Source organism: Cydia fagiglandana, chromosome 27, assembly GCF_963556715.1.
Source record: "Cydia fagiglandana chromosome 27, ilCydFagi1.1, whole genome shotgun sequence".
Classification (NCBI taxonomy): Eukaryota; Metazoa; Arthropoda; class Insecta; order Lepidoptera; family Tortricidae; genus Cydia; species Cydia fagiglandana.
Window position 1 is genome coordinate 3,536,108 of NC_085958.1, and position 24,496 is coordinate 3,560,603.

The 24,496-nt window shown below is 38.2% G+C and overlaps 1 protein-coding gene across 1 annotated transcript; it reads right to left on the reverse strand.

Moving 5' to 3' along the window:
* Positions 1 to 5,301: 5,301 nt before the first annotated feature.
* LOC134678062 (uncharacterized) lies at positions 5,302 to 23,677 on the reverse strand. Its single transcript, XM_063536505.1, has 6 exons — positions 23,372 to 23,677; positions 22,480 to 22,612; positions 22,266 to 22,395; positions 10,333 to 10,427; positions 7,710 to 7,946; positions 5,302 to 6,513 (listed from the first exon to the last, which is right to left on the reverse strand). Exons 1-6 carry the CDS (start codon positions 23,437 to 23,439, stop codon positions 6,418 to 6,420), a joined length of 759 nt encoding a protein of 252 aa, XP_063392575.1. The 5' UTR covers positions 23,440 to 23,677; the 3' UTR covers positions 5,302 to 6,417.
* Between the last annotated feature and the right edge of the window lie 819 nt (positions 23,678 to 24,496).

A 24,496-nucleotide genomic window follows, 5' to 3' on the forward strand; every position in this document is an offset into this window, starting at 1 on the left:
CTTTTATTAACCCATTCAGGGCCAGCGACTCAGCGTATGGGTCATGCTCAAACAGTTCCGCAGGGCCAGTGACTCGCATGTGAGTCCTGAATAAATTCTGATTTAAACTTAAACGAAACGTAATTTGATGTAATAACGTAAGTAACATATAAGCTAACAATCGTTTCTATAAGGCATATTAGGATAAAAATAATAAACATGTTTTTTTTTAATGAAAACAGGGTCTCGAATATCCAAGTTTGGTTTACTATCAGTGCAATATAGTAAATATACTGAAATTCTAGATACATAATGCGATGCAAGCAAACAGAAAAATCTATATTGAAAAAATACAAAAAATATATATATTTCAGAAGTTATTGACAGGGCTCAAGGTATGGGTCAACGTGGCCTGGCGCTACTTGTAAAAACTGCTAATGTTTCCGTAGCAGGCTAAAATAAACTTTATTGGCTGGTTTTAAAGCTTATTTCATGTTGAAGCTGTTTGATATTGTACCATTTTACAACTGATTACTGTTTGGATGATGGTAAGCAACAATTTGTAGGAACCAAGCCGTAGTATAATAATATTTTGTTTTGTATGAGGGGTAAGGCAACGAGGATTTTTTCCCACTGTACTTTTATGTCATAATATTTGGTGATCGTTGTATTGTATCTTAGGCAATTACCTACTAACAATGATGTTAAAGTTAATTTTTTTTCGTTTCAATATAGAACAATTAAGGCGGTTGAAACAGTCACCACTAACTAATATGTATTGTATAACAAATGGTTTGTGACAAATATTTACAAGTTTTTTCAAACATCGTGGTTTCTACGGCAGATTAGAAAGTAAGTATTACAATACATTTTAAGTTCTCTATTGTTACTAATATAATGGCGTTTACTAAAACAAAGATAATGACCGACCAGGTGTAAGCTTATCGGACACACGTGGACAATAAACAAGGAATGCATCCGAACGGCGGCGGCGGTATTATCTTTCATGTGGTATTTGTCACAAGAGTTCAAGATGTGATTCATCCCATCCCCCCTATTAGAGATGTATTTTGGAGTAACATGGAAAATATTATTTAGTCACGATTTATTCGTTGGCGACTTTATACTCCTCCTGTGCTGTTTAGTGATTTCGTATTTTGTGACCATGGCTATGGATTACCGGAATTTGAACCCGCCTAACCTGACCGACTGTGCTATGAACTGGACCCCGAACCTGCTTCATCCGAATGACCTGGCTACGAATTCTGGAACCCTGAACTCACCTTTGTTGAATGACACTGCTATGCACCCTGATTTGACAGCAATGATGGAAGACATAAACAACAACGATTTCGGTGTGGATGCAATTTTACCGACCGGTAAGAAACATTTGTTTTCCTTTAATCATTTGTCATCTCACTTGCTCACTTAGATAAAAGAATTTTGTTATTTTTTATAAGTGCGATTATAATGTGAGTAAAATGTATTTAATCGTAGTACTTATCGAAACGAAAGTGGACGACCGCCCCGAATCGCCTTTACATAACAAAGCCACCTACCTACCAATACCTACCTACCTACTAATAGAAACGTAATTCCCATTTCCGTTTCTGGAATTACAATGCGATGGGAGCGGTCGTCTCCTTTCATAATAAATTTGTAAATATTATACTATGTAAATTATTGTACTCAAATTTTACTGTTTATAATAAATGTTATCATTTCACAATATGTTTGTAAATTTATACCTATTATGTAAATGATTGTACAATATTTCTTTAAACTGTTTCTAATAAATGTTACCATTTCAAACAACTTGTTTCATTTCATGTTTTACCGCTGACTGTAGGTACTTTGTTTTCCACATGCAACTTGTACTTATCGTGACAATTGTAACAACCCACACAACACAATTAGTTTGCGTTGTTTTATCACAGAGTTCCCATAGCCATCTCCTGTTTTCATCATCAGATCAGCTCCATGTCATCATAATATTGCATTGTCATTCGATTTACATACGTATGCAAAATTTCATCTAAATCGGGAAACGGTTCTAATTTAACTTCCAAGATTTGCCCCAAAAAACAACAACAAAAAACGCGGCAAGTTAAATAGAATCAGACTAAGCTAAGTTGGCAGCGATTTTGATAGCACAGGCTGACTACCTAAGTGTAATTTAAATGTCATACTTATATGAAATTATGACGTTTAAATTAACACTTGCACAGGCTGGGCTATAAAATTTGCTACCAACTTAGCTTGGTCAGACATTAAACGCTTGTAGAAAGTAAAAATATTCACTCCTACAAACTGCAATAATTAGTTTCTTTTTTGATAGGCACAGAAAATCGGTGGTTAGTAAAAATGTTGCATAATGCTGTCCAACTGGCCGGCTTCATAAGCGGCGATTTATTTACCGTTCGCGCCAGGCTCGAGACCCATAAGCTGAGTCATGCGTTTTAGCTAAAAACGATTTGTATGGTGGCCTGGCGTATTGTGTACGCTCGGCGGTTCGTGGCCATGAATGGGTTAAGGTCATAGAAGATTGTATTGAAAACATATTCAAATGGACCAATAACATATGCCTATTACAAATCAACTCCGAGGTCTCTCGCACTTCTTTGAAGTTCATCACCAGGTCCATCTCGTGACATGAGACCTACTGCTCACCTAGAGGATTCTAAAAAACCCATACAACATATGTCTATCACAAACCAACACCGAGTTCCCTCGCACTTCTTTGAAGTTCATCATCAGGTCAATCTCGTGACATGAGACCTAACTGCTCACCCAGAGGATTCTAAAAAACCCATACAACTATTACAAACTAACACCGAGTTCCCTCGCACGTCTTTCATCATCAGGTCCATCTTATAACATGCGGCTCCACTGGCCTAGAGGATTCTAAAAACATATTACTTATGTCTAAAATGGTACAATACGGCATGACGAAGCACGAAGTTTCCGCAACTGACGAAACCATCATCGTCACATCACTAGTCGAAAGGGAAAGGGATAGCACATTGCATTTTCAAGTTGACGAAAAGGGACGGACTACTGCGCCTCTGCTTAGTGACCAGTATAAAATGAACCCCGCGGACAAGAAACATTATTCAATGAAATAATTAATTTTACTTTCCAGTGGGATGTTATTCCATCTGTTTTGTAAGTAGTAGTCTTAGATGACTTGCCACACCATTTTATGCTGCAATATCCCATGATTTCCCAATGAATTCAATAGTTAACGATTTATTTTCTGAGATTCGTGCACACTGCTAACAGGTCGTAATCTTGGGCGCAACTGATCGGAGTGGCGCGCGAGCAATCTTATATTTGACCTATACACCATACGTGCGGTGACCGCGAGTCGTCCTATAAGCTCGGTCTATAGGGGTTGGTCTGTGGGAACGGTACTTGTATCTACCTGTTGCAAAGCGACGAAATCGCGGAGTGAGCCACGCCTGCAAGCCTATTACTTATGGATCGCTTTATCCACGTGATAAAACAACTGTCACTTTTTAACTCTGCGGGATAGAAAGAGACGGACACCGTTTTATCACGCTGTCACGTAGACAAATACGACCATCATATCCGTACTGGTACAGTCAATTACATTTTGCGTTAAGCAAGCACAATTCAAAATAGCATTCATATCCGTACAAATTCGCAAGTATGTAGATAAGTAGGTATACCATTATCTTATTCTGGAAAATAGCTGTTCGTGATTATTACAACTTCAGTGCTTTTAATTACTACAAAGAGATTTTCGACGTATAACCCAATGTGCCATATTATAATTTAAAACCATTGACAATATAATTATAAAGACCAGAGATGTGAAAAATACTTTATAAAAAGTATTTAAATACAAAATACAAATACTTCCTCGATAATACTATTTCAAATGCAAAATACAATTTGTATTTAAATACGAAATAGGTATTTTCAAAATACTTTTTAAAAATACAAATACTTTGCGATAAAAGGTACTCTGAATAGTGAATACCTAATTTGAATTAAAAAGTATCTGAATTAAGAATTAAATAGTAAGACTCTCTTTATTCTTTGAAATCAATCCTCTATCTAAAGTGCAAATTTCTAGTTGTTTGCTCATATTAACCGGTAGGATGTAGGTATGGATGATGGTTTTTAACGGCCAACTTTTAAAGCATTAATTTGTAATGTTTTACAGCTAGTAATAGTTTTAGTGCCTCTCGTTAGTGTGATTAAAACGTCTCGTTTGTGTTTCACCAGGGCAGAAAAGTTTGTTCTACTCTCGTGCCTTGAAACCCTCGCAACACTCAAGATTCCACTTTTTTAATCACTCGCTACGCTTGTGGTCATGTGCGACGTTACTAAACAAATTCAACAGTTCCATGATAAGTATGATAACTGAATGAGAGAGTTGCCAGGATTGTAACATCAGAAGAGATTGTAACTTCTACCTACATTACCTACTTACTATAAAGTATTTTGTATTTTAAAAATAGGTCCCAAAAACTATTTCAAATAAAATACAAAATAGTTTTCTTTAAAAGGTATTTAAATACAAAATAGGTATTTTGCATTTTAAATACAAGTATTTCAAATAAGTCACATCTCTGATAAAGACGCTTACGGGCACTGAATATGGTGCTAACTAGTTCAGCGGTGTCACTCACGAATTCGAGCCAATCGTGCGGTCTGACGCAACTAGTTGCGACCAATCGCGGGCGTGATGCGAACTCATCGACCAATCACGTTGTAACTGCACGATTGGCTCGAATTCATGAGTGACACCGCTGAATTAGCACCATTCTTAGTGCCCGTAAGGCCGTCTTTACATATATGTCAATGTTTAAAACATTCAAACTTTATATTGTACATAAAAAAATCTTATCAAAATTACATTTCTATATGAGATTCACAAGAATATCTATTACAATTCTGCACATAATACTAAATACACACACAACATAAAATTCATTTCCTTATATCTAGTGGTACATTTATACTTATACTAGGTACTTAGAAATGGCCAAGGGCCATTGGACGGATGTCTTATAACAAATAAGGGCTTTTTATAATAAAAATACATTTTAATCAGACTTAAAAGTCGTTATTAATAATTAGCTGACCAGAACTAGACCTTATAACATTGTATTAAGGTATACGAAAGTCGATGTTTTGCCTATGTAAAGGGGCCCACTAATTTAACAGTCCGCCGCACGGTATCGGCCTGTCAGTTGTTCGGAACTGTCAAAATTTTGTTCTAACTGACAGGCCGATACCGTCCGGCGGACTGTTAATCAGTGGGCCCCTTAAGAAGCAATATAGATATGTAGTTTGCTTTTTACATAGGCAAAACATTGCTCATGCATATGCTATGCTGCATTGCTTTATGCTCATGCATAAGATTGATTTATTAGAAAACACACAATGAGGGCGCCACTGGACGGTCGATGCAGTCTTTGTCAATATCAAAAATACCGTTGATAATTGTCTAGACATTTCGGCTTACAAGAAAGCCACAATTTAACAGGTTTGTTATGATTTTGTCAAAGTTTTGTTCTTTTTTTCATACAATAGTAATTCTAATAATTTCAGCCCATGTGCCGATAGGCCTGGGCTGATGGGGCCTCCGCCCACGGCCTCGCACTAAGGGGGGCCTCGCAAAGCCAACCTTTTTATTACCTTGGGAAAGCACATTGAAAAGGGCCTCGCATATGTGGTCCTTGTAGGGTTTTATTCTTGGGTAAGGCTAGTTTTCTATCAAATATAAAATGTCGTTATTGTCTGTGTGTCCCTAAAGTCCCTGTCTTTTTTACTTTGTGCTACTAGAAAGAGACCGACATTTTACAGAAATTTCTGCTCATGAGTTAGACCACTTTTGTGCTAATGAGTTAGACCACTTTTCTGCTCATGAGAGTCATGAGTTAGACCACTTTTCTGCTCATGAGAGTCATGAGTTAGACCACTTTTCTGCTCATGAGAGTCATGAGTTAGACCACTTTTTTGCTCATGAGTTAAACCACTTTTCTGCTCATGAGTTAGACCACTTTTCTGCTGTCTTTCCAAGGGTTCCAGTTTTATCGGTACGACTAGATTTTTTATAAAATCATGTCTGTCAAATCTGATATGTCGTTATTGTTTGTGTGTCCCTAAAGTCCATATCTGTCTTTTTTACTTTTATGCTACTAGAAAGAGACCAACATTTTAGAGAATGTTGCTAAGTCATAAAAGGGTCTACACTATAGTCTCATACCTTTCCACAGGTAAAGGCGTCCCTTCATCGCTACTCTCCTCAGTAATATCTTTCAAAGTATCATCAGTAAATGTCAGACTGAGCCCAGTTTTCTGCGTATCACTGTTCGTTAGACCACTTTTCTGCTCATGAGTACCACTTTTCTGGTCAGTTTTTTCCGTGCTAGTTTTCTGGTCAGGGTGTGAGTGTGTGTATCAGATCTGCGAGGCGGGCATGGTGGAGACGGCGCTATGGGGGGTGGTGGGGCGCGAGCCCGCGAGGGACGCGTTGAGAGACGCCATGGTGCCCATCTGGAAAAAAAAAGATATCTACATATCCTTCTCTTGTTTACCGGCACGTAAGCACATACTTAATAATAGTACAGTCAGCAGCAGAAGTTGTTAAGCGGGCGAGGTATTCAAAATTATTGACTCTTACTCTCTTACCATAAAGTCGCGTCGAGATCATTTTAAACACCTGGGCCGCTTAGCAACTTCTGCTGTTGACTGTACAGAAGGTTCACTCTCTAACAAAACGAGTCTTTTACGACAGATATGACCGCAAGGTGGCACAAGCGCGAGCAGGTGTCCGTTCCGTAGCGGTGCGCGGCAACTACTACTGCTAGACACCAAAATTGGTGTAGGCCGCATGTACTTGTAGCGACGCGACGATATCGCGGAATGAGCCACGCCTGACTTAAGTCCCATTGCTGGGCACAGGCATTTTTTTCACTCACGAGAAGGATTAGGCTGATAAGTCCCATATATATGGAATGTGAAGACTGTTTTTGGAATCTTGTCATTATTTTTGGAATCTGGTGGATATTTTTGAAGTCTAACATTTATTTTAGTAAAAACTTCTATACGCAATACCCACCCTTAAATGCTAGATCTTCCAATTTAGTCAATTCGCAGAGTTCCAAATACAGACTATAGACCGCAGCATTCGAGATTATTAGTGGAGTTTGAGGGTTATTTTTGGAATATAGTGCAATAAACATATTATGCAAAAAAACAATATTAGCATAATATGTTTATTTTGTAAAATCGACTAATGTGCTTACCCTCAAATGCGCCAGATCCTCTAGCTTCGTCAAATCACACAGCTCTAAGTACAAGCTGTAGACCAGCAGCCAGCCATAGCACCCAGCCACCACGAAGACAACCCAGCACACACATGAGCGCGTTGTACGCAAATATCATATCGTTGACGATAGCCGCAAATATGAACGCAACTAGACGAAATAGGATGAACACACCGAACGTGTACAGCCAGGGGGCTATGCGCTTTTCATATAATAACTTTTATGTAGCAATTCGGTTTGACGTTTAGATTTTGGAATCATTTATGAAAAACTATAGTTATTTATGATGTGTGCTTACTTTTGGAACCTGATGGCTACTTTTAGAATCCAATGGTTATTTTTGGAATCTAATGATTATTTGTGGAATTTAGTGTTTATTTTTGGAATCTATCATTTATTTTAGTAAACAAATCATGTACTTACCCGCAAATGCGCCAGATCCTCTAGCTTCGTCAAATCACACAGCTCTAAGTACAAGCTGTAGACCAGCAGCCAGCCATAGCACCCGGTCACCACGAAGACAACCCAGCACACACATATGAGCGCGTTGTACGCAAATATCATGTCGTTGACGATGGCCGCAAATATGAACGCAACTAGACGAAATAGGATGAACACACCGAACGTGTACAGCCAGGGGGCTATGCGCTTTTCGTGCTCCTGAAAAAAAAATACTTTTTTTAATTTTCTACCTTATTTTTTTATTTTTTTTATTTATTTATTTAGATATTTAATTCAGGCAACAAGGCCCATATTACAAATACCTTACAGACTAACATACATATGTATTTTATAAACTTAAAACTAAACACTATTTAGACGACAAAACGGCGTGGCTCCGTTGTGTCGGATTCGGCAGTTTGCCCCGGAACCTCCGAAACACGACACCTTTCGGCCAGAAGTCGGCGGGATTTTATCGGTAATAAGGCGTAATGAAAACGAAGCGAGTGATAGTTTAAAGCCGATTCGGAGTCTAGAGTCTAGGGGTGAATGATTTCTCCTAATGAAGAGACGCTTTGTATATATTTATGTGTTAATTATTAGCATTACTTACCTGATTTTTACCCTTTTTGATAAGCTACAGGATGGCGGCATGAATGGTATAATGAATTAATGATTGCATAATGAAATAATGATAGTGCATAATGCAATGATGTAAGTACATAATGAAATGATGATAGTATCATAATGAAATGGTGATGGTATTTATGGTATACTACATGATTTTATGTCTGCTCTAATTGCAGGACTCGTCTAGCAAGTTATTAGCCGGATCCACAGAGCGCGCATACGCGCGAGGCAATTTCCTTGCGCACAAAACGGCCAGTGTATACAGGGTGTGTCTGACCATGGAGCTTTAAATCCAGGGCTCGATTCTACTCGCTAAACTGAGCTACTTTTATTATGGCACCAACCCCGAAATCCCGAAAAATTTTTTACTTTTTCATACATTTAGGCTGATCCTGATCACACGTCGACGTTTTCTATGGAAAAGCCAAAAAATTTTCCCCGATTTTAGGGTTGGTCCCATAGTAAAAGTAGCTCAGTTTAGCGAGTAAAATCAAGCCTTGGATTTAAAGCCCATGGTCAGACACACCATGTATAGACGTGCGTCACCCGAGGCGTCGCGCGCGAGGCACTTCCACACTGGCCGTTTTGTGCGCGAGGAAATTGCCCCGGTCTGGACTCCGGCTATCAGATATCACATCGAAATGTATATGATGGTATATGACTGTAAAGGCCTGTCTCCATGCGCGGCAAACTATCGAACATTGGCTCGCGCGGCAGGGCAATGGATACCGGGTTGGCTCGCGAGCCAACTCGATCTGATCGTGTTGGCCGCGCGCAATGGATACCGGGTTGGCTCGCGACCCAACTCGATCTGATCGTGTTGGCTCGCGAGCCAACCCGGTATCCATTGCGCGCAGCTGCCTCGCGAGCCAATGTTCGATAGTTTGCCGCGCAATATGGAGACAGGCCTTAACATGAACACATTTTAACCCTTTGAGATCCACGCATAACGTGTACGTCATCGTGAATCTTGTTAAAATTATTTCCGTTTTAGTTTTTGTTGTAGCGGCAACAGTAATACAACAATTGTGAAAATTTCAACTGTCTTGCTATTTCACATAACCGTCTGTCTATCACCAGGCTCACCAGGCTGTATTCACACTTCATGAGATACAGCCTGGTGACAGACAGACGGTCAGCGGAGTCTTAGAAATAGGGTCCCGTTTTTACCCATTTGATACGAAACACTAAAAAGATGGTACGAGGGTCGCACTGAAATATTCGGGAATGGGACACTTAGAAATAACATAATAGAAAGAGGCATATAATTTATAAAAATGTAACTCTTTATAAAACTTTTAAGGTATATTCCATTTGGTTGTCATTTGTATTTAAGAATTACTGGCAATTTGAAAATTGTATGTCGAACATTATTTGAATTTTTGACCAAGTGATTTTTCGAATCATATTTTTTAACGGTTTTCAATATGCCCTCATCGAACAAATAAAAGTTACAAAGGGCTTCTGTTATTTTTTTATGAACTAGATTTCATCGTACGTTCGTTTGCAGTTAAAATTAAATATGAAAGTCACTTTCATTTTATCCCATGGGTGATCTTAAAGAAGCATGTCATTCCAAAGCGACGTCAAAAATTAAAATCGCATTTGTGCTGTTAATTAAAAAGACTGCCAAAAAAGTTGCATATCGGCAGATTTCGACATTCCTAAATATTCATATGACAACAGTAAAAAAATCTTTTATATACATATATATGTAAAAAAAACTTCAATTCCGTTGGCTACTCCACGAATTTCATACAAAACCACTAAGGCCCCAAAATCGCCATACAAAAAGGACTTTGGGATTATGAGCCGTGTGCATTACAGAATGATTACTTTCAAAAGAAAATTTATATGCGTGGTCAGTTTGAGTTTAAGTATGCATTAAAATAAAGATTGACTGTCTAGATGCGACAGTTTTCTCTATTCCCGACATTTTCAGTGCAACCCTCGTAGAAATAGAATGATTGAGTACCTTCCTCAGAGCTATGATCAGAATGATCCCAGTGACCAACACGGCCACTGATCCCAGCCACGAGAACAGCGAGAATATTATCAACACGTTGCGAACTGAAACCAACAAAATATTTAATTAAAATTTAACTGCCTCCTAGCCTATAAATTTCTTTTTTTTAGCATTAGTAATAAGGTAAACAATCTTGATGTGTCTTTCAATTGAAAAACACATTTTAAAAATAAGTTGCGGCAAATATGTAACAATTATGAATCTAATACGATCATTTACATTCTTCTGCTTTCATAAGTAATAGTTACTAATTTTTAAAAAGCGTTTTTCAATTAAAAGGCATATAAAGATCGCTTACCTTCTTTGAAGTTCTTTCTAATGCTAAAAAAACGAACTATAGTCGGTCCTGACCCTGCCTACGAAGCAGGAGGTCCTGGGTTCGAATCCTGGTAGGGGCATTTATTTGTGTGTTCATCACAAATATTTGTTCCTGAGTTATTGATGTTTTCTATGTATGTATGTATGAATATTATATATTATTATATCGTCGTCTAGTACCCACAACAAAAGCCTTATTGAGCTTACTGTGGGACTAGGTCGATCTGAGTGAAATTGTCCTAGGGGTCATCCATTAATTACGTCACACGAATTTCTAGGTTTTTTGACCCCTCCCCCCGCCTTGTCACACTTGGTCACATTTGGCAAACCCCTCCCCCCCTAGTGTGACGTCACATTTTTTCTACGAAATCGCCAAATCGAATTAAGTAAGTACCTAAGTATTATTAATAATAATAATTTATCAAAATATTTTTGACGGTATAAATAATAGTAATTTTATAACCCAAAACTGCTTAGGAAAGAAAACTAAACGAATAAAAACGATTATCGTTTTAAAAACTTGTTATTGAAATGTACAGCGAATAAAATAATTTAAATAAATTTTCGGTTACTGATGAAGTTAAAGTGACGTCACAAAGTTGGTGTCTCCCCCCTCCCCCATGTCACAATATGTCACATTTTCTTGACCCCCTCCCTCCTCCTAAACGTGTGATGTAATTAATGGATGACCCCCTATAATAAAACAAATAAAAAATAAAATTCATCAAGAGAACTTAGGCGCTTGGCACACTGGATCAGATCAGTGGGGAGACAGTGGAGACACTCCTGACTTCGGGCAAACTCGGCTCCGGTCGGCTCAGCATTGCTCCAAGCAATTATTTATTAGGGTTGGCACCACTTGACATCCTTTTGTCACACAAAGTCACTTTCTACTCGAACATGGAGTAAAATTACCGTATGCGTGGCAGAGGGGGTAGCGCGACTATGCTCAGTCTGGAGGATGTTTTGTCTGTGGCTCAGGATAAAAGGGTTTATAGATACAGTAGAATCCGCTTATAATGACATCGTAGGGAAGTGACAAACACGTCATATTAAGCGGATGTCATATAAAACATAGTTGTACAACTTATTATTTTTGTTATGTTTTCCAAATTAATCTTATATCCCTTTGTGAGAAATAAGTTTTATTAAACTTGTAACAAATATCAACTTGTCACTGATGATCAAAACTCAAATACCTTACACACCACGAACGTACCAAACGTCCTCGCAGGGAAAGACGTGGTGACGGCCACGAAAACCAGCATAAGTGTCAGTATAACCAGACATAATTTCATGAAAATGGGATTTTTCGGATAAGCGAAGTCATCTTATCTGAATTTGTCACTAAGAATTTTATATGAAAACCAAACTTCGCACAGTAATTACGTCATAGTAAGCGGTTGGTCAGTATAAGCGGAGTCATAATAAACGGATTCTACTGTAGATAGAATATTAAATATATTAAAAACGGGTCACTCACGTATTTTAAGTCGAAAAACGCTAAACGCTACGCCTTACACGCTAAACGTTACGCTTTTGAGTCGTAAACGCAAGCTCCTGATGACACTCCTCGGACGGGGGACGGAGTGAAACATGTCGAGCGTTTTTCGACTTAAAATACGTGAGTGACCCGTTCTTAATATATTTAATATGTCTGTGTCTCATGGAAGTTGTGTTATTAACCTTTTAACCGCCAGGAATTTTTGAGCGAGCGTGCTCGTGTCGCCACCGGCAGTAATTGTACCACGCAAAGTAAGGTTGGCATAGTTACGGGAGTTATAAATGGGCTGTAAAAACCAAATCAGATCTTTGTCTTATTTATCAGACTGTGGCAAAATGAGCTGGATATGTAATGTCTTATATATGTTGACGGTGTTTGACGACCGGTCTGGCCTAGTGGGTAGTGACCCTGCCTGCGAAGCCGATGGTCCTGGGTTCGAATCCCAGTAGTAGAGTAGATATGTATCTTCTGCCTCAGTGTAGGTATTCAAGTCCCCCCGCGGGGTGGGGGGAGGGGAGGGGGAGGTTCCCCGCGGGGGTGGGGGAGGGGGGGAGGGGGAGGGGAGGGGAGGGAGGGGAGTGACCTTGACCTTGAGTGACCTTGACATTGACCTTGAGGGGAGGGGAGGGGGACCTCAAGGGGGAGGGGGACCGGGAGGGGAGGGTGCCTAACGGGGTGAGGGGAGAGGGGAAGCGCCTCGGCGACACGTGAGCATTCAAGGTCAATGCCGCGGGTGGGGTGAGGGGTAGGGGGAGGGTGATGGAGCGTGAGGGGAAGCGAACAAAATATGTGTGACAAGGACAAACGATAATAGCGCTTTCGCTGTTACTCCTACTGAAAGATACATGAGACTATCCCGTTCAGTCATTTCCCCCCACGCCTCATGCCAGATGCAGTTATATCCTAGAATCATGCGCTGGGTACATGCATCGGCCCGCAGGGTGTGCCACGACACTTGCGCACGGGGAAATGAATCAAGGTCTATTAAAAAACCTATACATTTCTTGTTTTTTGATTGGGAATGGGGAATTGCGCAATAATGTGGGGAATGGTCATGTGTGCGCAGGTGTGTAGATAGGTAGGTTTACTGAAATAAAAAAAAAAGTTTAAAAGTGAATGAGTCACATTTTATTTATTCAATTACACATGTCAAAAATTTAAAAATACACAATGTTAAAAGATACAATTTTGAATAAACAAGTCAATCAATATAAAACAAAATACCTCAGTCAATAATTAAATAATAAAGGCACAAAGTAAATCTAAAATCCCAAAACTTAAAAATACATAATGTTAAAAGTAAAGTTATTAATAAAAACTAATTCACGTTAAAATAATAAATGCATGAACATTATTAAACATCTACTACAATCTATTATAACATAAATAAACAAGTCAATCAAAATAAACCAAAAAACCTCAGTCAATAATTATTACTTAATGTTATAATGTCCCCATGCAAGCGTTTTCATACCATCGTCTAAAATTAATCGCTTTTCATCCTTACCACATAAAATTTTCTTTCTTTTAATTTGGGTGTACATATTGTGCTTATTACTAATTAAATTATACATACTATCATACACGGTTTTACTTAAGTCTAAGCAGGCAAAGTATTTATCAAAATTTAACCGACGTACTGCCGCGGCGCTAACACCTTTGTTTTTTTTTATACATTCGATTTTGTTTTTTCGATCAGAGTCTAGAACATAGGCATACATTTTTGCCCTTAATGCAACAAATTCTCGCACTATCCTCCCATTGCTTTCATCCTTCATCATGCCCACAACTTTTTTGTTGACATGTGGTAAATTATATACATTGTTTTGAGGAAAGTCTGAAGTGTCAAATCTACTATGCAAGTCAGGTTTAATGTCTTCGTAAAAGTTGTCTGTTTTAATATGATAAACAAACGAGTCGGTGTCTGTATATAAAAGCCGTACATTATCACCGTATTTGTTTACCATATAGTCATAATGGAATCCGTACATGATTTGTTTACTTAAATCTAATACACTAAAACCTACATAAATAGGTTTGTCATATTTAATTTTGGTTTTGTTTAATTGTACAGCAACCAATTCTTCAGAGAAAATAGAGGCACTGTGGAAATTTGGTCTGGAAATATAACGATCAAGACCATATATAGGTTTTGTTCGTTTCTTATGTTCCCTGTGTACAGTATCCCACTGTTTACACAACTTGACATCAACCCTTTTCTCGACATTCTCAATAGTTTTCCCGAATATGGAGTTATTCATGAGTTTGAAGAAATCTTTTTCAAAACTGTTTTTAGCTTGGATTCTCATTTGTGAATTCAAGTCAATATATGATTTTAGCCAAGATGATTGACGGAAAGTGAGGATTTTATGAATTTTCTTACAAATCAATCCATTTTCAATATATTGCTTGAGGTTAGCGTAGTGCACAACATAATTGGTTTTGTCATCGAATGTCAGTAATAACTTTTTAATTTTACCCTCAATCGGTAGTTTAGTTTCCGCACAGAAAGGGTAATCATTATGCAAGTCATGTAAGCTATGCGGATACTCTAAATCTACTTCTAATATATATCCAACATCAGAGTCTGTCCGCAGTGTTGCTATATCAAACAGTTTAATCTCGTCTTCACTCATCCACCTAAAGTTATCGATTGGAAGTGGGCGACGCATGGCATCACCGTAAAGATTATTTATATCCAAATAGATGATAAAACTACTGTCTTGATTCGGGTCATAATCATGCATAAATATATTATTGGCCTTAGCATAGCGATTTGACGCTTGACAAACACCACCTCTTATACCTTTCTTTATAAATTGAATCATTTCATAGTCTGTAAACAATTCTAGCCATACTCCGGTATATTTCAACATTGCATCCCAACTCAAACCGGGTGCAGTGAAATATTGACACGGATCTAATTCATACGCACCTATACACACTTGTCTAAAGTTTTCAAACACTTCAGCCAGTAATGAAACATCAGTCTTTAAATATAAGTCACAGTATTCACCCAGAGTTCTAATATTGAATGCGTCCCAAACATCTTTTGCATGTTGGTAATCCTCGTCGGAAATATTTAAATCGGTAAGGGTGCTATAAAATGCAGCTATAGGTGGTAATGCAGTCTCCTCGAGCCGGCTCCAGTCACTTACATACTCATAAGGGAAAACTCCCTTACGCGTAAGCAATTTTATATATTTCTCACGCTCGTTACAACTATCGGATGGTGGTAGGAAATTTGGCAGTATTTTGAATTGCTCCCGTGAAAGATTTGAAGCTAGTTTATCCAAGCTACTTGACATGAACTTATACGAGTCAATAAACCTTAGGCTGTATTCGTTAATTTCTAAATTAAATGAAATATATTTTTCCTTGTTATTAGGAATGCAGGTTAACTTTCCCTTAATCTTGGCCAATTCTTTAATGAATAGATGACAATCGTAACCGCTTAAATTGTGAAAGACGATCGGTATAAACTTTGGTAATTGGTAATTCAAATTACACGAATTGTGTGTTTTGCCTCTTATAATACCCGTTAAATGACAATGGTCCATTACATACGCTTCATCTATTCCAATTTTTTTCTTACAAATATGACACACGTCGGAGGAGGTGTTAGCACCGCTGTTATTTTTTGATGGTACGACTTTTTGCAAGATTTCTATAATTCTATCAGCGTCTTTACGAAGGCTCTTTATAAATTTCTGTACACAATCTTCACCACGATATATGACAAATTTTGATAAATTACTATCATAATCACAATGAATGTAATAGGAAAAACTACATGGCACATGTTTATGGGTGTTATACGTAGCACTTGTAGACTTTTCACTATCCAACGGAACTAGAATCGATTCAAAGTCACCATAAACTACAAATGGTACCTTCATTTTATTTTTATAATTTTTGAAATGTAAGTATTTATCATTTTGCTCGGGTAGCTCGACAAGTGTCTCCCCGCAACCAATTGTTCGGTGTTGATCTAATTTATTTTTATTTGCAAAGGGGTGTAAACACCCATCACATATCCATGTAGCTTTTCCATGCTTACTAATTTGCGAACTCACCAAACGAGACAAGTTCTTGATCCAACAATAATGTGAAATATGACCCCTCTCAAAATAAAGCAAATTTACATGGTTATCGAATGACATTTTCGAAATACGTAGAGGTACAATAGTCAGGCCCCTGTCATTCCTGTCGTCGTCTATTCCATACACATTAACACTAATTTTATTTAATTTTTCAAATTTCTTAATGTCCGAGAGACAAACCGGATCTTTTATACCTGTCACATTCAAAATGTCCGTATAATGTGGGTACGATGAGGTACGGTCACAATGGTTATCGGCTGGATATAGCGCACTAATGACAGCCCAGAAAAAACACTTGTCATCACTGTTTTTCACGTTAACACATGCCTTCTTCGCTTGTACCTCGGGCGGGAGCGGTATATATGTAGATCCTTTGAGTGGTTGGTATTTATTAATGTTCACATTAAGATACTCAATTTTCTCGAGCGTCCAACCGCTGTCGCGCTCTGTAAAATCTTCACATTTCTTAGAAATAGACATGGATATTTGCTCAAAATAAGATGGAAAATCCATACAGTCTTTATGCATAACCACGTTTTTAGTGTTGAAGGACTTTAGATCACGTATCACTTCACCTTCAGTATTGGTTTTCATAAAAGTACCAAAAAGTTCCACATTTATTTTTACATTTTTATGTGTTTCTAATTCAATGTTGATCACCTTTTCAAGCTTCTCTCCAATACTTAGCAAATACAATTTAGGATCTAAAATGTCTGCACTCCCATTAATTCGGTAACTGACATGGCGTCTCCCCTCCCCCGCTCTGCCGCGCTCCGCAGCCGCACGCGCAGGGCCTGGCAGTTGCCCGCGGTCCGCCACACGGCACACCCGCAAATCATTTCCTTTCGCGTCAGTCTCAGTGTAGCCACGTAGCACCCGTAAATCATTTCCTTTCGCGTCAGACTGATTGTGTAGACGTGAATTAAATCATCACCATGGCTCTGTTACATCATTGCAAATTTTGCAACATAGACGTTTTATCAAACAAGTTGATAGAACACTCCGAGACGGAACGTCATAAGCTGCTGTGTGAGCAAGAAAAGTCGGACGATTGTGCTGTTTACATTGTGGAGAGTGCATTTAAGTGTAGGATTGTCAGTTACCGAATTAATGGGAGTGCAGACATTTTAGATCCTAAATTGTATTTGCTAAGTATTGGAGAGAAGCTTGAAAAGGTGATCAACATTGAATTAGAAACACATAAAAATGTAAAAATAAATGTGGAACTTTTCGGTACTTTTATGAAAACCAATACTGAAGGTGAAGTGATACGTGATCTAAAGTCCTTCAACACTAAAAACGTGGTTATGCATAAAGACTGTATGGATTTTCCATCTTATTTTGAACAAATATCCATGTCTATTTCTAAGAAATGTGAAGATTTTACAGAGCGCGACAGCGGTTGGACGCTCGAGAAAATTGAGTATCTTAATGTGAACATTAATAAATACCAACCACTCAAAGGATCTACATATATACCGCTCCCGCCCGAGGTACAAGCGAAGAAGGCATGTGTTAACGTGAAAAACAGTGATGACAAGTGTTTTTTCTGGGCTGTCATTAGTGCGCTATATCCAGCCGATAACCATTGTGACCGTACCTCATCGTACCCACATTATACGGACATTTTGAATGTGACAGGTATAAAAGATCCGGTTTGTCTCTCGGACATTAAGAAATTTGAAAAATTAAATAAGATTAGTGTTAATGTGTATGGAATAGACGACGACAGGAATGACAGGGGCCTGACTATTGTACCTCTACGTATTTCGAAAATGTCATTCGATAACCATGTAAATTTGCTTTATTTTGAGAGGGGTCATATTTCACATTATTGTTGGATCAAGAACTTGTCTCGTTTGGTGAGTTCGCAAATTAGTAAGCATGGAAAAGCTACATGGATATGTAATGGGTGTTTACACCCCTTTGCAAATAAAAATAAATTAGATCAACACCGAACAATTGGTTGCGGGGAGACACTTGTCGAGCTACCCGAGCAAAATGATAAATACTTACATTTCAAAAATTATAAAAATAAAATGAAGGTACCATTTGTAGTTTATGGTGACTTTGAATCGATTCTAGTTCCGTTGGATAGTGAAAAGTCTACAAGTGCTACGTATAACACCCATAAACATGTGCCATGTAGTTTTTCCTATTACATTCATTGTGATTATGATAGTAATTTATCAAAATTTGTCATATATCGTGGTGAAGATTGTGTACAGAAATTTATAAAGAGCCTTCGTAAAGACGCTGATAGAATTATAGAAATCTTGCAAAAAGTCGTACCATCAAAAAATAACAGCGGTGCTAACACCTCCTCCGACGTGTGTCATATTTGTAAGAAAAAAATTGGAATAGATGAAGCGTATGTAATGGACCATTGTCATTTAACGGGTATTATAAGAGGCAAAACACACAATTCGTGTAATTTGAATTACCAATTACCAAAGTTTATACCGATCGTCTTTCACAATTTAAGCGGTTACGATTGTCATCTATTCATTAAAGAATTGGCCAAGATTAAGGGAAAGTTAACCTGCATTCCTAATAACAAGGAAAAATATATTTCATTTAATTTAGAAATTAACGAATACAGCCTAAGGTTTATTGACTCGTATAAGTTCATGTCAAGTAGCTTGGATAAACTAGCTTCAAATCTTTCACGGGAGCAATTCAAAATACTGCCAAATTTCCTACCACCATCCGATAGTTGTAACGAGCGTGAGAAATATATAAAATTGCTTACGCGTAAGGGAGTTTTCCCTTATGAGTATGTAAGTGACTGGAGCCGGTTCGAGGAGACTGCATTACCACCTATAGCTGCATTTTATAGCACCCTTACCGATTTAAATATTTCCGACGAGGATTACCAACATGCAAAAGATGTTTGGGACGCATTCAATATTAGAACTCTGGGTGAATACTGTGACTTATATTTAAAGACTGATGTTTCATTACTGGCTGAAGTGTTTGAAAACTTTAGACAAGTGTGTATAGGTGCGTATGAATTAGATCCGTGTCAATATTTCACTGCACCCGGTTTGAGTTGGGATGCAATGTTGAAATATACCGGAGTATGGCTAGAATTGTTTACAGACTATGAAATGATTCAATTTATAAAGAAAGGTATAAGAGGTGGTGTTTGTCAAGCGTCAAATCGCTATGCTAAGGCCAATAATATATTTATGCATGATTATGACCCGAATCAAGACAGTAGTTTTATCATCTATTTGGATATAAATAATCTTTACGGTGATGCCATGCGTCGCCCACTTCCAATCGATAACTTTAGGTGGATGAGTGAAGACGAGATTAAACTGTTTGATATAGCAACACTGCGGACAGACTCTGATGTTGGATATATATTAGAAGTAGATTTAGAGTATCCGCATAGCTTACATGACTTGCATAATGATTACCCTTTCTGTGCGGAAACTAAACTACCGATTGAGGGTAAAATTAAAAAGTTATTACTGACATTCGATGACAAAACCAATTATGTTGTGCACTACGCTAACCTCAAGCAATATATTGAAAATGGATTGATTTGTAAGAAAATTCATAAAATCCTCACTTTCCGTCAATCATCTTGGCTAAAATCATATATTGACTTGAATTCACAAATGAGAATCCAAGCTAAAAACAGTTTTGAAAAAGATTTCTTCAAACTCATGAATAACTCCATATTCGGGAAAACTATTGAGAATGTCGAGAAAAGGGTTGATGTCAAGTTGTGTAAACAGTGGGATACTGTACACAGGGAACATAAGAAACGAACAAAACCTATATATGGTCTTGATCGTTATATTTCCAGACCAAATTTCCACAGTGCCTCTATTTTCTCTGAAGAATTGGTTGCTGTACAATTAAACAAAACCAAAATTAAATATGACAAACCTATTTATGTAGGTTTTAGTGTATTAGATTTAAGTAAACAAATCATGTACGGATTCCATTATGACTATATGGTAAACAAATACGGTGATAATGTACGGCTTTTATATACAGACACCGACTCGTTTGTTTATCATATTAAAACAGACAACTTTTACGAAGACATTAAACCTGACTTGCATAGTAGATTTGACACTTCAGACTTTCCTCAAAACAATGTATATAATTTACCACATGTCAACAAAAAAGTTGTGGGCATGATGAAGGATGAAAGCAATGGGAGGATAGTGCGAGAATTTGTTGCATTAAGGGCAAAAATGTATGCCTATGTTCTAGACTCTGATCGAAAAAACAAAAACGAATGTATAAAAAAAAACAAAGGTGTTAGCGCCGCGGCAGTACGTCGGTTAAATTTTGATAAATACTTTGCCTGCTTAGACTTAAGTAAAACCGTGTATGATAGTATGTATAATTTAATTAGTAATAAGCACAATATGTACACCCAAATTAAAAGAAAGAAAATTTTAATTGGTAAGGATGAAAAGCGATTAATTTTAGACGATGGTATGAAAACGCTTGCATGGGGACATTATAACATTAAGTAATAATTATTGACTGAGGTTTTTTGTTTTATTTTGATTGACTTGTTTATTTATGTTATAATAGATTGTAGTCATCATCATCATCAGTATTTAAGAGCTATGCTCTTGTCGGTGGAGTAATCGCCACTCTTCTTTTTGCTGGGCCAGCCTTTTAACTCCCTCGTACGACACGACAGAAACTTTTTCTTTTATTTGGCTGAGATATGTGAGCCTGGGCCTTCCTCTGCCCAATAACCCTCTCTGCAATAGATTGTAGTAGATGTTTAATAATGTTCATGCATTTATTATTTTAACGTGAATTAGTTTTTATTAATAACTTTACTTTTAACATTATGTATTTTTAAGTTTTGGGATTTTAGATTTACTTTGTGCCTTTATTATTTAATTATAGCTGAGGTATTTTGTTTTATATTGATTGACTTGTTTATTCAAAATTGTATCTTTTAACATTGTGTATTTTTAAATTTTTGACATGTGTAATTGAATAAATAAAATGTGACTCATTCACTTTTAAACTTTTTTTTTATTTCAGTAAACCTACCTATCTACACACCTGCGCACACATGACCATTCCCCACATTATTGCGCAATTCCCCATTCCCAATCAAAAAACAAGAAATGTATAGGTTTTTTAATAGACCTTGATTCATTTCCCCGTGCGCAAGTGTCGTGGCACACCCTGCGGGCCGATGCATGTACCCAGCGCATGATTCTAGGATATAACTGCATCTGGCATGAGGCGTGGGGGGAAATGACTGAACGGGATAGTCTCATGTATCTTTCAGTAGGAGTAACAGCGAAAGCGCTATTATCGTTTGTCCTTGTCACACATATTTTGTTCGCTTCCCCTCACGCTCCATCACCCTCCCCCTACCCCTCACCCCACCCGCGGCATTGACCTTGAATGCTCACGTGTCGCCGAGGCGCTTCCCCTCTCCCCTCACCCCGTTAGGCACCCTCCCCTCCCGGTCCCCCTCCCCCTCGAGGTCCCCCTCCCCACCCCTCAAGGTCAAGGTCACTCAAGGTCAAGGTCACTCCCCTCAAGGTCAATGTCACTCAAGGTCAAGGTCACTCAAGGTCAAGGTCACTCCCCCACCCTCCCCTCCCCCACTCCCCTCCCCCCACCCCCGCGGGGAACCTCCCCCTCCCCTCCCCCCCACCCCGCGGGGGGACTTGAATACCTACACTGAGGCAGAAGATACATATCTACTCTACTCCCAGTAAGGGCATTTATTTGTATGATGATACAGATATTTGTTCCTGAGTCATGGGTGTTTTCTATGTATTTAAGTATTTGTATATTATATATATCGTTGTCTGAGTACCCACAACACAAGCCTTCTTGAGCTTACTGTGGGACTTAGTCAATCTGTGTAAAAATGTCCTATAATATTTTTTTTTTTTTTTATATATCAGACTCTGGCGGTTAAAGGGTTAAGATAGAATATTACTTACCAGGGGCACTACCGACGTAGACGAACTGGTAGCTGAAGGCATAATACCCGTAATGTACGGAGCCCGGAGCGGCCATGCCCAGGCAGTACAGGTCGAAGATACTTTGTGCGAATGTGAACAGGGCAATGAACTGAAACAAAAAATATTTGGCTCTGACACAGAATAAATATTAGTACCTAAAAAATAAAAAAAGTTATTTTTAAGTGATACTTACCACAGACAGAGAAGCAGCTAGCAAAGAACCTCTTTGAAGGTCCAGAAAGAAGGCATCATGGAGTATTGGCTTCTGATACCACGGCACTCGCAGGGATCGGACGGACTTGGTAGAACGGAGATTTGTTGAAGACCTACAAAAAGAAATGTTGTTCAGACAATGACATATAACATACCTCTAAGGGCCCCCCCACATCTAGCGTCTTTCGAGCGTCGGCGTCTGTCGGCGTCTGGTCAGGAAAATGACGTCGCTGCGCAGTTGCGTCGACGCTGCTTCGACGTTGCGTCGACCAGCAGCCATAGAATTGTAGACGCCGACGCTCGAAAGACGCCAGATGTGGGGGGGCCCTAACATACCCAGAGGCAGGGCCAAGGGCGCCATGGCCCGGGGCGACAAAGCAGGGTTTTTTCCTTGTACGAGATACTTTATCATCACTTAATGGGGCGGCGAATCTAACTGGCCTGGGGCGCCAAATCTTTAAAATACGCCTCTGCCCAAAGGTCTAAAAAAAGGCCTTCCATTCCATTGTATTTAATCAACAGTAGCAGATTTGCAGTCCACAGATAATATAGTTTTAGCTTTAGTCTTTAACCAGGCCTCACTGAAAATCAGCGTCACGTTGTGTGTCCTACGATACACAACGTGACAAGAAGCTGAGTGAGGACCTTTTGGCACAAATATTTATGTAATTGAATTTTAGTTTTGTGTTATTTTATGCTGTATTATTAGTTATTATTTGTGCTAATTAACATTTCTTATTCTTATTTATACGAACTGTACCCACTTTCATTTCAGCGCTGTTACTATACCTACTACAATGTAAACATTACTGCGTCCACTTGTTTCTATCATATATTACGAAATGTTGAATGAAATATCACAGTAAACTTACTTGGTGGTGTAGTGGGAATACACCGAAGGCGTAGACCGGTAAGTAGAAGGAGTTTTTCGGCCATACATGATGAATGTTTAACTTGTTACACCAAACGGCTGACGGACGCCCCAAATTTCATGTAGGTTAATGTTTGTGAAAGATTCAAGTGACTAGAATACACAAAATGCAAGCTAAACACACTTCAGGACTTGTAATATTGATTAGCGTGATGTATTATCGGTTATTTAAATAAATAAATGCAAACTGAAAACTTGAAAAGCCACACCTATTCACCAAGCCTAGTTGTTGTCTTGTTTTTTTTAATCTGTGGTCGTGTTCGTGTGTCAAAAGTGTCAAAACGGTCAAAACGGCGTCTGGAACAGTGTTGCCAGAGAATGTTTCAGAAAATAATTCCGATAATGAGCATGTGATCGATTTCATTCGATAGCTAATCGATTCAGATTACATACGATCTTCTTTCAGACGAAATCCAGCAGTCGGCGTGCAGTTCCCATATAAATTGCAGTCGGGTTGCAGTCCGGCCCTAATCATACCATACCTTAGATTTATTAAAACGCTGTAGGGACTTACGCCCGAAATGAGCAAAATAGTTGATAGGTACCGTTATGTTTATAAAAATGTCAAAATTGTGTAAAATTACACTTTTTCAAAAACCGATAGCAGTTACATTTGACTTAAATTACGATTTTGAATGATAAATATTTAATAAATTTGGTTGTTTTTTCTCAGTTTTTTGTTTGATAAGTATCTTACAGTTAATATTTTTTTCGGATTGGTGTGGTGTAAAACTTTGTGTTTCACTCGGGAGCTAATTTTGTAATTCGCAACGCTCAAGATTCCATTTATCGAACCACTCGCTACGCTCGTGGTTCAATTTTAGAATCTTTCGCTTGCTCGGGTATCAGTATTAGTACGAACAGTTAAACAACTTTGCCCGCTTGTAAAACAAATAACTACTTATCTTATATAAGGGCTGGTACAGATTAGGGTTTCTGCTCGAGAATTCCCGAGGCGAGAAATCTCGAGAAATTTGTCCTAAGTCGAGACGGGAAAAAAATATTTAATGCCTCGAGAACTCGAGAAATAAATGTCTTGTGATAAGTAAAAAGAAAACACGCGTTT